This window comes from Sardina pilchardus, chromosome 20, assembly GCF_963854185.1.
Source record: "Sardina pilchardus chromosome 20, fSarPil1.1, whole genome shotgun sequence".
NCBI classification, from domain to species: Eukaryota; Metazoa; Chordata; class Actinopteri; order Clupeiformes; family Clupeidae; genus Sardina; species Sardina pilchardus.
Genome location: NC_085013.1, coordinates 22,206,488 through 22,220,965, shown reverse-complemented (window position 1 = coordinate 22,220,965; position 14,478 = coordinate 22,206,488). Strand labels below are relative to the sequence as shown.

General features: G+C 45.4%; 1 protein-coding gene across 2 annotated transcripts in view; it reads right to left on the bottom strand.

Annotated features, from left to right (window-relative positions):
* Positions 1–14,478, bottom strand: part of syne3 (spectrin repeat containing, nuclear envelope family member 3) — a 39,191-nt gene that overhangs the window by 21,262 nt on the left and 3,451 nt on the right. For both annotated transcript variants that reach the window (XM_062522768.1, XM_062522769.1), the window contains exons 4-10: positions 13,037–13,346; positions 11,851–12,006; positions 10,992–11,348; positions 7,760–7,896; positions 6,516–6,690; positions 4,907–5,089; positions 93–236 (exon numbers count right to left, since the gene is read on the bottom strand). In XM_062522768.1, coding sequence (XP_062378752.1) covers positions 93–236; positions 4,907–5,089; positions 6,516–6,690; positions 7,760–7,896; positions 10,992–11,348; positions 11,851–12,006; positions 13,037–13,346 — 1,462 coding nt within the window. The remainder of the gene's footprint in view (positions 1–92; positions 237–4,906; positions 5,090–6,515; positions 6,691–7,759; positions 7,897–10,991; positions 11,349–11,850; positions 12,007–13,036; positions 13,347–14,478) is intronic.

The window sequence follows — 14,478 nt, the reverse complement described above, 5'->3', positions numbered from 1 at the left end:
CTTTTTAAACTTTTAACTACAGCATGTTATATCTACACGATTCTGGCTATCTGCGAGTCTAATGAAAGCGGAGTTTTTCCAGTTGGTCTTACCCTCAACTGGTCACATTGGCTCTTCTTGGCCAGAATGTCAGGCTGGAGTTTGTGTGAAGCCAGGCACTGGTCGTTAATGAAGGCCAGCTTCTTCCGAATGGACTCATAAGCTTCCCCAAAGTCCTTGGTTCGTGATATTAATCCCTGTCAACATGGAAAAAATAGTGGCGTAAACTTGTGAAATAAACAACGAAAGAAGAAAATAAATAAACAACAAATCCTAATCTGAGCTCTTTGCAAACCAATGTGTCTCATTTTAATTTGCAAGTCAGTGTGTGTTCATTTGCAAAACAGTCTCCTTTCGATTGTGTACATTGATTGCATAACTCCAGATGGATGCCTGATACTGTTGTCCTTATGTGTAAAAAGAGGCATTTCCAGTAAGAGGAGATAACGCGAACAGGTGCCGGAGAGTAATTAGCGGATGATGATAACACCGCACTGTGTGTACCAAGCCACCAGCATCCTGCCAACCGCCTAAGCAACTGGTGCAGGTGGCTGATACTTGAAAAGATGGAGAGGTCATTAAGTGGGTATTAAGCACTGAAATGTTGACACTCTTAAAATAAACATTTATTAATATAGCAGATGCTTCTATTCAAACCAGCTCAGCGTGTAATTTTGATATACTGATATACTGAGTGTTAGCTGCAGAACCAGTGGCCTGGAAACCATATGGCTACAGTACAATAGTTCTCTCTGGACAGGACTTTGTCTCTGAGAGCCACAGATGTCCATACCTATCCATACTAGTAATAAAAAGGATCGCTCTACCGCACACTGTTGACTTTCTACTCACTTTTTATTCAGAGCGAACAACACATTTCGTAGAAAGCATCCTCAGGTTCGCTCAGGACCAATCTATCCGCATCCATACTAGTGTTTACATAATGTTCAGATCTAAACATCATTTCAGAAATGTTAAAAGTTAATCAAAGTCAGGCTTTCCGAATCAGGTTGACATCATAGTATTCACTGTGGACTACTGTATAGTCTTTTTTTTTTAAGTATTTTTTTTGGCCTTTTTGCCTTTATTATTATAGGACAGTGAAGAGGTAGACAGGAAATAAGCGGGAGAGAGAGATGGGGTGGGATTGGGATATGACCGCAGGCCGGATTCGAACCTGGGTCCCCTTGGGCACTCGGACCCGTAAATGGTACGGACGCTGTAGCCTGCTGCGCCACAGCGCCCCCTACTGTATAGTCTTTAATTCCTCACGCAAAGTATCCAAAAAGAAAAAAGGAATAAAAGATGGTCCGCACACCAGGTAGCTCCCATTCCAAATGTTATTGGTATGTGACCCTCCGAGCTGTGCAATTCTTCCTCAGACTTAAAAAAGAGGAGGGCTTGATACATCACAAAACAATAGGACTACCTGGTGTGTGCACACCATTCCTTATTCTCTTTGGACATCTGAGTACTGGATCCTGCACCCATGGCATGTGGGTCTGGGATGTGTGTGGTCTTAGGAGCGATAACTATAACGATAACAGAAAAAAAGTATTGTCCTGTCAATATGAATGATGATGACATCCACACATAAACTATAACGATAACGACATAAAGAACGATATCATTGGGGACGACTTTCAGAGCCACTTAGAGAACTATAAAAAGCTGACAGCCAATGAGAATCCATCAAATTGAGCCACCACATTCCTCAACACGAGGAGAGACTTTCCTTATCGTTGGTGGGTGTGGATGCTTTTAGCGTTATATACTGTAGTTAGAGTTATCTTTATAGTCATTGTGCCTGTTGTGAACGGCCCTTAACGCGGCTTCTCCAGGTACACACACAGGGGCTTGAGAGAACAGTGCAGGCTGTGTGGTGATGAGCAGGGATCTGAACGGACTTGCCATTGTGCTCGCGTCCCTGAACAGGCTGGAATCCACATGTTCATAGCTAGACTGAGGATCCTGGGAACAGACTGTTTGAAACTGGATAAGCAGGCTTCAGACAGAAAGTGACAGCAATCCTGAACTTTCTCTTTGACTGGGAAACAAAAGTTTTAACCTTTACCGAGTGATTTATTTTGAATCAGGTTCAACACATACACTTAAATCAAGAAACTCCCTAGCCATGAATACACACACAAAGGTATAGAAACGAACAAATGTGTTATTCAGGACTATGTGCCATCTTCAGCCATGGAAGATTTACGACACCATTAATGTATGACACCATAGAGTCTCAATGGAACACAGAAATGTGTTCCAGTGCTTCCCTCAATAGCAATACAATTACGCTCAAGATTACCTGAAGATTTGCTCAAAGCCTGCAGGGACTCAAGCGCTATCACTTTATTCAAGTTATTCCTGTTAAGCAGTACTCGTTTGACTGTTGACAGACTACATCTTGCAGTTGCCTTTCACAAGCTAAATATTTATCTCTCCTCTGAGAGACTGAGGAACTGAATAGAGCATCTTTCTATAGCCAGATAACATCAAACAGTGGTTAAAATGCTCTCTTGAAGCTTTATTGCTTGACCATGACTTATTCATACCGCAGCACTAGGCTGGCAAGTATTTAAATTAAATTAAGCTATTGATGTTTCTACATTGAAATATAGATAAGGAGAGCTCTCGACTAGTCAATCCATAATTTAAAAAGTGATTATGAGTCAAACTGCATTGCCGTGTAAGAGGACGATCAGTGTATAGAACAACAACAAGCCTTAGAGAGTCTCATCTACTAATTTTTTCACAGTTCCCTATTATAATGTGGTAGGTCTGAAACGACAGCTAATTAACAGATAATAACTTCCTGAGTCGAGCTGATGATTCAAAGGTTACATAGTTCAGCTCACCCATCAAGTGCTATTATCTCATACCCTCCTAAGGGCAGAAGCCTACAATGTCACTGATGTGTAACTGTCGCCGTCGCCGAGTGTCTAAGCCGACTCCACCTGCAGCATTGTTTCCAGGGCACCTTCGGGGACACCCGTAATGATTGGCTAACTATCAGTTCTATTTCTGGAACGTACCATGAGACAATGTTCACTCCTAATGAAGCCGCACAGTAGAAGTAGAGTAACATTCACACTCTTCAGTTTGAAGCTGCATTCACATTGCCGGTGATTCGCTCATCGGCAGTAATTTTCATGCCTCGAAAGCCTCATTATTTTAACTTTGCCGCATAATAGTTTGCCTCACCAGTGGTTATTTCGCCTCTAACTGCCGAGCTACAGTACATTAGCATCCTATAGTCTCTCATCGTTAATCTCCTCTATACGCAGATGGGGCTATAATGTGATGATACTCTTTGTTCCCGAAATGTTTACACCGCGTTTGATGCCTTGTTTACGTAAGCGGAGCCGAAAGCTAGGCGGAATAGAAGTCTTAATGCATTTTGCATTAAAAATCAATCTGACCTGCAGGATCAATGGCCAGAGACTCTCGACTAATGCAGAAGAATACAGTGGACTACTACTACTACTTGGTGACCTGATAGTGCTGCTCTAAGTCTCTTACCCCCTGCCTGCGCCCTAATCATTACAGCACATATAATCCTTCTCTTTATCGGGCTGTTACCTCTGCGTCATAATCACATAGTAGTACCTCATTTACCTCCGCCGTAATAAAGGCTGTATTATAAAAGTTGCACTGAATAAAGTTATACTCCTATCTCTGATCACTCGGTCTCTATTTTCTTTTAATTATTTTGCGGCGTTCAATCTGGCATGCGAAATCAGTGCTTAACACACTGGGGGATAAAGTCAGGTGATGCTCATGTTCTTTTATGCAGTAATTAACAATACAGCTACACTCTAACCAGCAGCGTTGTATAAAGCTGCATTTAATGAGTATCTACAGCACAGCTATAATGAGTTTGCCTGTTTCAGGATCATTATCATTACATTGCTCTTGGCATGCTTGACCATTGGCACCAGAGATCAATGCATCCTTGTATAGTCTGTGTCTTTCCTGCTTATGTGGACGACAGTGTTTAAGTGTAAGATTTTGGGTTTTTGATTTAAGAATTATGCTCTATGTAGTCTGAATATCTCTTACAGTAGATCTAAGATCTTGCGGTTTCCTTCTTAAGTTGAAGGTACTGTGAGCATATGATGATGGTGTTCTCTGTACACTACCCCCCTGTTTTGCATCTGCTTATAGAAGCCTGTGCCAGCCTACCCTCTCTCAGATACAACCTCCCTCTGAGTCTGAGTCTACGAGATCACAGCAGGACACAGTATTGTACGCTACTGTAGGACACAGTATTGAGTCTCCCATTACACAATAATCACTATGGTCCATAGATAAAGCTTATCACAATCTTAATCTCCTATGTCACTGAGCACGTCGAGCTCTACATCAGTAAAGTATAGCTGTACTATGGACAGCGTAGAAGCTGACCTGAATACGTTCCCCTACTGCATAGCTATTAATGAGTTTGTCTGAGTTCCTTCTGTCCTATTTCGCTAACTCCACCCTGCCTTGTGAGACCAGCATGGACCCCTATGGGCTGCTGAAGGGGATGAAGCGGGGTTGCCATGGACACCTATGGGCTGTTGGGGGTTGTTATGGCCCTCACGCGGGTTGCGGTGGGGCTGAAGAGCGTTGTTATGGGGCCCCCTTGCGATGGGCAGCCGTGAGCGGTGTTGTGTTGTGCGGTGCTGTGCGGTGCTGTGCGGTGTGGTGCGGTGTGGTGCTGTGCGGTGCTGTGCGGTGCTGTGTGGTGCGGTGCTGTGCGGTGTGGTGCAGTGTGGTGCTGTGCGGTGCAGTGCGGTGCGGTGCTGTGTGGTGCGGTGCAGTGTTGTGCTGTGCGGTGTGGTGCGGTGCGGTGCGTTAGCGCGGGCTAGTTAGGGGGCACCTGGAGGCGGCTCTTGCGCTGCAGCAGCTGGCTGTGCAGCAGCTCGCGGCGGCGCACGTTGGCGCTGAGCTCGGCCAGCAGGCCCTCGGCCGCCTCGGGCCCGAACACGAGGCCCAGCAGCTCCCGCTTCACCTGCAGCAGGCTCAGGCGCTCCTGCAGCTGCACACTCTGCTTCAACAGTTTCTACACAGAGAGGAGAACGAAGGAGGAGAGAGGAGAGGAGAGAGAGAGAGAGAGATGGAGAGAGAGATGGAGAGAGGGAAGGAGAAAGAGAGAGATGGAGAGAGGGACAGAGAGATAGAGAGAGGAAAGGACAGAAAGGGATAGAGAGATAGAAAGAGGGAAGGAAAGAGAGAGATGGATAGAGAAAGAGGGAGAGAGAGCAGAGGAGAATAGAGAAAGAGGGAGAGAGAGCAGGGAAGGAGACAGAGTGAAATGGAGAGAGGGAGAGAGGGATAGAGAGACAGAGAGAGCAGAGGAGAGAGAAACAGACAGACAGGAGACACAGACAGTAAGAGAGGGACAACAGAACAAAGAGTGAAAGAGAGAGATTGAACGAAGGAGGCAAAGCAAGAAAGGCAGAAAGAAAGAAAGGCAAAACAGCAAAGAGTTATTAGAGCTAATGCACCAAACACATACAATGCAATTCCTAAACAGCTTTATTTACATATCAAAGGCAAAATGCTAAATGCCAACCTATGTACGGTGCTTTGGCAAAGGGAATCTATATGCCTGTCATAAGCTAATTAAGTCCATTAGAATTTGAATTATTGCTGGGAAGACGAGAGAGAGAGAGAGAGAGAGAGAGAGAGAGAAAGAGGAGAAAGAGAGGGTGAGTGTGAGAGGGAGAGAGAGGAGTGTGTGAGAGAGAGAGACAGCAGATAGCAAAAGAGGTTGGCACCACAGACAGGCTAACTGACTGTGGGCAGAAAAAGAAGAAAAGAAAAAAATCGAAAATTGAATGAGATATTGAGTCAGCAGACACCAGCAACACACACAGACAGGGAGCAACATTAACAGAATAAAAAGACTACCACCCACTGGCAGATTACAGGCTTTCAAAAAATCATTTCATATATTGCTACTTCACTTCCACCGTGCCTGGGTGAACCCCATGGCTAACGTGGATTCAGACACACAGAGCTGTACAATCTTGCAAACCTCCACCACCCCGACACTAAGACACCGTGGCAGAAGCTAGCGCCCATGCGCTCCATCCTCCGTGCTAACACAAGCTCTTGCCTCCCTCTCCTAAAGCCATAGGTTCAAATCTCGTGTGGGATTGTGAGGGGAACACAGAGCTGGAAGGATCCGGAACACCATCGCCCAGGGTACACACAGAAACAACAGAGATGAGCGAGGAGGCGTGTCTGTAACTAAACTTCGTATTAATGTTCAGTGTGCGCCGTCATTGTGGATGCATGCTTTTAGGAAGCTCTGTTATGAACCAGTTTACATCCCTGCATATCAAGACTGGTGCTAGCATTAATTGCTAATACCCAGGCGAATTTATTAATAAGCACCTAACATGCAACTATCCTCAAGTCTGCAGGATTAATTCAAGTGGGACAGTAGTTGGCAGTGAGACAGTGGCCTCGGCGGTTTTTACCTCGATGTTTTGCACGAGCAGGGCGATGTGGGAGAACTCGGACACCTCGGAGGACGCCTCCAGCACCTGAGACACCATCTGGCCCCATTGGCTGAAACCGTGCAGGGGATCCTGGAGAACCTGCCTCAGCCCTGTCTCACTCTCAGACGACAGGCGGAATGCCCGGCCTTTCAAACTGCAGCAGAGAGAATATCACACACACAGAGAGAGAGAGAGAGAGAGAGAGAGAGAGAGAGAAGGAGGAAGAGGGAGGAAGAGAGAGAAAATTGTGATTCGTTTTCGGTGACTTGTTATGAATGACACAATGTGCATACGGAGAGAAAGAGAATATATACATCACATATTGGTAACGGTAAAAATATAAATGAACCGAAAATTGAATGAGATATTGAGTAGACCGCAGGAACACACACAGACAGAGAGACCATACACATGATGCATTGGTCATTCATTGCAATGGAGGTAAAGACACAGAAACACAGACAGGAGGAGACAGAGAGACTGACAAAGCCACACAGACAAAACTGAAATACTACAGTTCATTTAAAATGGAGCGGAGGCACAACACAGCCTGCAGCCAAAGAAGACAAACACGCTTTCAAATTTAACTTCAGGCCTGAATATTTTTTTTTAATATTCCAGATCTGCCATGGCTGATTTGGCATAATTGAATATTTTCAATATTGTATATTTGTCACAGCTGGACACTTCAAGATGACATATTTAAACAACGTATTTTTTCGGTGGTCTCATCAGGCCTGGCTGAATCTGGCTCTCTGTTCTAGAGCTGTTCTGCTCTGCCTATTGCCTCTCTAACCGCAGGAGTCTCCACACAGATTAAATTATATACCACCGATAAATTATAAGTAAATGAAAATTGGAAATGAGAAACTGACTTCTCAACCGCCAAGCCCTGGTTAAATAAATGATAATAAAAAAAAAAATCTTGGCTGAGAGGAGGGAGAGATAGAGCGACACAATATGCTCCGGTTCTATGTGCCTTCGTGAGATTTCTTTTTTTTCCTCTTTCTTCTTCTCGAAATACACCAATGATGAAAAACTACAGAGAGAAGAAAGCGATAATAAAAAAAAAAAAGAAGTAATAAAGACGGAATTATTCATGAAGCCACCTCCAACCTGATGGGGTTTCCGATGACTTTCGTGATTACGGGAGGAGACCGTTTGAATACATATATGGGGGTCAGATTTATTCTCGAGGGTGGATTCGCTCCGGCAGGCCTCACCTCTGATACTCCTTCACGGCCAGCAGCAGCTCGTCCGCCAGCGGCTTGCAGTCCTGCGAGAAGTGGAGCAGCTCCTTGAGACGATCCTTCAGCAGCTCAGTGCGTGGCTCCTCATCTAGCAGTGTGTTTCGCACACCCTGAGGACCACGAACAAGCATTACAGTACAATAAGAATTCCTTTGTCAAAAGAGAACTCACAGAGTAAATTACTTTCAGTTCCGGCCCCTCAGATCAAAAGATCAGCCAAAGTTATGAACTTATTGTCTTGTAGTCTTTTGAACTTTAAGCTTTCTTCCTCCACATCTAGAATTCCTTCAGAGGTCAGTCTTACAATGTTGTTATCACAGTCAGTAGTTCTTTAAGGTGGATTAACTGCAGAAAAGACCTTTTGATGTATCTCAAACAGTTGATGTGAATTTTTTTCGATGCTAACTTATGAAGCTGAGCGTCGTTTTGTGAATGTCACCCGAGATTTGTTCCACCAAAGGTTGGCCATAAAAATGCTAATAATTTTGAAATTGTAACTGTCAAAACAGTCACTGTTTCTGCTGGACCAACCTGCAGTTCTTCATTGTCTTCAAACGAATCAACAACACACAAACTAAAATAGGGACATGTTCAAGATGACCACTGCTGAAAAAATATGAAACTACCCCACTGCAATACTGAGTGGCTACTCTGAGAGGACCCATCTCAGAGTGGGAATGGAGAGAGGAGACCGAGACCACAGGAGATCTGAGGACAAACTCCAACTAACTCAACGTCCCTCATCATCTAATTAGCTTGGACCAGTCGCCTTATTATCATGCCCTTTCATGAAGCGCATATTTCCCCCTTATCTGTAGACTTACAGGTCTGGCTGGAAGTTAAAAAACGTCATGTGGCATGAATAATTCATCTGCTTTAGACTAGAGTGGTCTCGGTAACAACCCTGGGACAACACAGAGCTTTAACTCATGAAAGGGAGGAGGAGAGGAGAGCAGAGCGATGAAGAATTCACAGGAGGACTTCGGTGTGCTTGTCAGATCTCTGCTGCGCTGTCTACACACGCTAGCCTCCAACACTGATTATGAGGCAGTAGATGCAAATAGCATGCATCCCTTGGCACGTTGGTGGATCAACCGAGAGAGCAGCGCGAGGATGGCGACGCGTCTGTGAGCCAGCGTGGCACCAAAGCCGTGACACATAAACTGTAAGCCAAGACACAAGATCATATCTGTGTTTCTGAGACGACCCCTTGAGACCTTAACAGTGACAGCGACTCTCTAACTCCAACACACGGAGCGTGAGCCATCACCTTGGAGACCATCAACGGATGGAAAAACGGAAAGACACCAACTGTGGAACGCTAGCAATCAGACTTTTATAGCGAGACTAAGGGCCCATTTGGATGATGGATAAAGACCAAAGTCTTACACGAAACTGAAACTAATTTGCTCATTTTACACCATGGGGGAGACCTTGATGAGTCAGTTCCAATGTTGCCACACACCACACGATAGCTATTCGTGGGTTTCACCGGGTCCCTTTTCACAAGTGGGTTAATCAAGCACCACACAGTCTGTGCTTGATTTTATACTCCTGTGGAAAGGGACCTGATAAAGCTCATGAATAGTACCTGCGCAAGAAGGAATGTTTGCTGACAGATATTGCACCTTGCCTGCAACTCAGAACTAGTCTGGCTATCACCATACTAATCTTCTAAGATTGAACATTAGTCTGGGGAGCTTTATTTCTACTGCACAAGAGGCGTGATCAATGGGCATACAGGTAGTTCAAATGACTCACTGTATGCTAGCCTAAAGAGTGAGACAGTATCGATGATAAACTAGCATAATATGACCATGACACCAGGAGACTCTGTACGCTTTTGGATAGTCCTTCAGCAAATCAGATCAATGATCCGGGTGCACCTTTTGGATAAGCTAGTTTGTGATTGGACCCAGAAGATGTGGACAGAAAGCAGGAGAGATAAATGTGTGCAGGTTTCCAGCCTGAGCTGCAGGGTGAAACCCAAATCGTCGGCAGATCAGGCAGGGTTTACCCAGCCTAATTCATAACAGGACAGCACTAGCCTTAAGAGTCAGACAGTATTGATGATAAACTAGCATATGACCATGACACCAGGAGACAACTGCAATACGAGACTAGCCATGATACATACAAACACACACACACACACACACACACACACACACACACACACACACACACACACACACACACACACACACACACACACACACACACACACACACACACACACACACACACACACACAAAAACAGAAGTAGCAAGAACTTAATGGTAACATTAGAATTCAGACACAATAGTGAAACAATGTCATCTGACAGGAGTCATAAGACACCAGCAGTAAGATCCTTGTCGTTAGAGACGACCAGGGAACTACTGACTGTGTACTGCACATCATATTAACCATAAGACATCAGCAGTGAGATCCTACCAGTTACACACCACCAGTGATGCTCTAACTGTGCACATCACATTGACCGCAGGACCCTAGCAGTAAGTAAGCGTGGTCGCTCTATTATTCACCGCAGAACGTTGGGGAGGCCCATTCAAAGTGAATGGGAGCTCTCTCAACATTCTAGAGAGCCGTATAATAAGTGGTAATAATGCGCTAATGTGGTATGGAAGTCCATGAGTATCATCATATCATGTACATTTGGTATCGTACTGAGAAAAATGCAACAGAATGAGATATGAGAGGCTGCCATAGGAGGAAAACATCCAAAACATATCACCAAAGATACTTCAATATAAAATAAATAAATTCAACCGTCTCTGATATCACCCATCATTTGAATAGCAGCCCGAATCATCCCCACCATGCCAACATGCACTAGGTGACATATAATCCATGTTTCCCATTCTGGTCCTTGGCTAAACCTGCTTTTGAAATCTAAAAACTAACTGCACACAAGCGCTCAACTGTAGCTGTAGCATAGAGCGCTCTCTGTCCACAATGAGTCTGTTAAAGTAGACATTACATTGTGTCATATTTATCATAAAATAACAACAAGCCAATAGGAGACAGATCTAAAAGAACTTCTGCTCAAAATTCGTGATGCATCACGCAACACAGCATTGTGTCACATCGCATCTAGTTAGGACATTGATTCCAATCGAAAACAAAAACAAAAACAAGAAAATAATCAAAACGATTTTTCACTAACGCTCGCTCGCTTCTCACGAGCGGAGAGCCACTCACCGTGCACCTCCTCCACTGGGCCACCAGCTGCTCCTCGGACCGCTCTCGCTCCCGATCTCCGTCCTTGCCCTCCAGCTCCTTGGCGAGCCTCTGCACCAGCGCCCGTAGCTCCCCGATGCCCGTCCGCAGCTGCTGGCAGCGGGCCTCGTACTGGCCCCGCGCGTCCATCGACTCCTGGAGCCCGCCGCTGGCCTCCCGCAGGGCCAGCCGGAGACGCTCCCAGGCCACGCGCAGCGCGCCCGTCTCCCGCCCCACCTCCTCCGCCCCCGGGGGCGACGTGTCGGCCTTCACGGCCTCCGCCAGGCCCTCGATGTGGCGTAGAGTCTGCTCCTCCTTGGCGATGCTCGTCTCGAGCTCCTGAGAGGGCAGCAGAGCAGGCCAACGGCATGACAACAGGGGGGGGGGGAGGCGGGCCATGCAAAGGTCAGAGGTTAAGTGGAATGGAAGTAAACACGGCAGCAGATGGCATAATGGACTCTTCCAACTCAGCAGACGGCATAATGGACTCTTCCAACTCAGCAGGTCAACAGAATCGCACAGCTACAGCACAGAAATGTCATTTCGTCTCAGACACACACAGGAAAGGACTTAAATTCCTTGTGCTATACTGTAGGTCAGGGATTTCCCACAGTGTCTGATCAATATCTTTTAAATTGTATATAAAATATGTTGCATGTAATGTAACTATCTAAAAACAGCAATGTTATTTTTAATATTTCAATTTTTAATATTTTCAAAAGTTTCAATTATTACTAATATTACGCCATGTATGCCCTTATGTTTTTCTTTTGTCAAGACACATACAGGACACCAAGACACACACACACTAGACAGAGGTGTAACCCTAGGTGTGGTTTACCTGCAGCAGCTGCATCTTGTCCTCTGTGCTGTCTGCCTGTTGGTTGAAGCATCTGACCTCCTCTTCCTTGGACAGCAGCCATGTTTGGAACTTATTTACATAGTCTTGGTGCAGCTGGTGATCCTCTGCTATTTTCTGAAGCAACAACAGCCTCTCCTGCAACACCACGCATACATTAAACAGTATTTAATTAAACAACTTTCACACAGGAAAGACACACACACACACAGACACCCGCGAGCACACACACACACACACACACACACACACACACACACACACACACACACACACACACACACACACACACACACACACACACACACACACACACACACACACACACACACACACACACACACACACACACACACACACACTACATTCCAGAGGTATAGTTTGTATCCTCGGCTGCCCTTATGCAAACAGTGCAACCACAGCACTGCATTCTAGACCACACCCGCATCCTGCTTTCTACTAATAGATGCCCTGAGTAAAAACCTTCACCTCATCTAGCTGTGCTGATGAAGTACCTAAATGAAGTGTTTCAGATAGACTGCTGAGAAAGTAGACAACACGGGGAGTCATGATTATCTTAAGAGGAAATTATGCAGCATTTATGGCTACCCCTTGGGGAAAACAACTGAGAGTCTAGCAAATTCATTATGTAGGGATTTTCATGTAGGTACTGCTTGGTGAATCTATTACACACTTGCTGAAAGGCACTTTCCATACTAACTACCCAGTACCCACCTCCTCTGCTGGAATCTTTCATATTCTAGAATGTTTCGAATTCTGATTCCAGAATAGTACACTATCTGCACAGCCAAGAGCCCCACAGCCTCTATCTATCCACAATATTCCTTTGCCAACAATGGGCGTCACCATGACACCTCAGTATTCAGAAACGGTTTTCTATTTCCGGCGAAGCTGCGTTGTATCGATTTTAACGTGACGGCCAGATCTGCGGGTTTAAGGAATAAGGTGGATATGGCTCTGGCACATAACAGCCTGACCACTGCTGGAATCTTTTATTCTAGAATGTTTAGAATTCTGATTCCAGAATGGTCCTCTGCACAGCCTGACCACTGCTGGAATCTTTCACATTCTAGAATGTTTAGAGTTCTCATTCCAGAATGGTCCCCTATCTGCACAGCCTGGCAGTAGAGTGGACGGGTCAGCTCACCTCAGCCTTGTCCCGCACGTCGCTGTAGGCCTCCTGTAGGGCCTCCTGCCTCTCCGGGTCCACGCTGGGGTCCTCGGTGCGGTTGTGCAGGCCGGCCGCCTCGTCCAGCAGCCTCTCCAGCAGCGGCGCCTGGGCCTCGACGTCGCACTGCGTCAGCTGCGCGTGGTCCACCTGCCACAGCTTCTCGCGCACCCCCGGCTGCAGTTCCGGAGCCACCTCCAGGGAGCGCTGCAGCTTGTCCAGCCACGTCTGGAACTCCTCGTGGGCCTTCAGGTACTCGTTCCAGTGGAGCCACACCCACTCTATGCGGCTGGATTTGGGGGTGGGGGTTGGGGGGTCGCAAAAAAGAGGCAGACTGAAAAAATGGCAATTACCTCGTCCAACTTTTTACCTCTCAGCACAACTTAAATATAGGTACGTCAATATTGGGTAGGAATGTGACACAAGTGCAATTACATTTATTACATTCTGTATAAAACTGAGAATGCACAAGTCATGTGGCTTGTTGCTCCAGTAGGCATATGTTTAGGTTGTTAAGTGGCTTGTTGTTCCAGTAGGAATTGTTGTTCCAGTAGGTTGTTAATCAAATGGCATTATTGTTAAAGACACACCAAAAACTGTGTTGTTACCATTTTACTGTTAATGAATTTGATTCTTTATTGCGCAAAACACCATGCAGTATGGTCAACCATGACCACTAATTAACAACATATATTGCCAGGATCCATAAAGTCTGGTCAATACCAGGGTACCAATGTAGCAACAGTGCAATTTGAAATTCAAACATGTATAAAACCGAACATGCATAACTCATGTGGCTTGTTTTTGCATGACTAATTCTTTCAAGTTGTTCTGGATCCATACCACCTGGAACCATGAAGTCTGGTCAATACCATACACGCTTGAGCCAATCACAAAGCACCACTGGATCGATGCATCCTCCCGTCTAGAAAACTTTTTATTGCCAAAGAGGCGGTTCAGCCTTCATGGTCAAGTTCATTTCTGCACAAAGCTAATTTGCCTTTGGTTGTCTCCAACGCTTCGGCTCTGCTATTGATCCGGCTTTGCTCCATCAGGGCTTCCATTATTACAAAGCAATTCCCAACTGAGGCTGATGCAAGATATTTATTAATATCTGGTATCTGCCCCCCACAATTAAACCACCAGTCATGCAATCTGATATTCTAGGTTGTGGGCAAGGTTTGCCAGAACAATGGACTAGACAGTTAATGTATTACCAACTCCATTTCATTTCCTTACAACAAGCAAAGGAGGTGCAAAGATCGCAGGGCATGTTGTTTTCAAATGCTCCTTCCAGCATGTGACCAGACTTCCTGCTATAAAGCAAATAAAAAGGCAAATAAAAACGAACAGTATCACAGATTTATGGCTGTGTCTGGCTCTCTATTGACATATCCATATTTTCGCTCAAGTATGTTTAC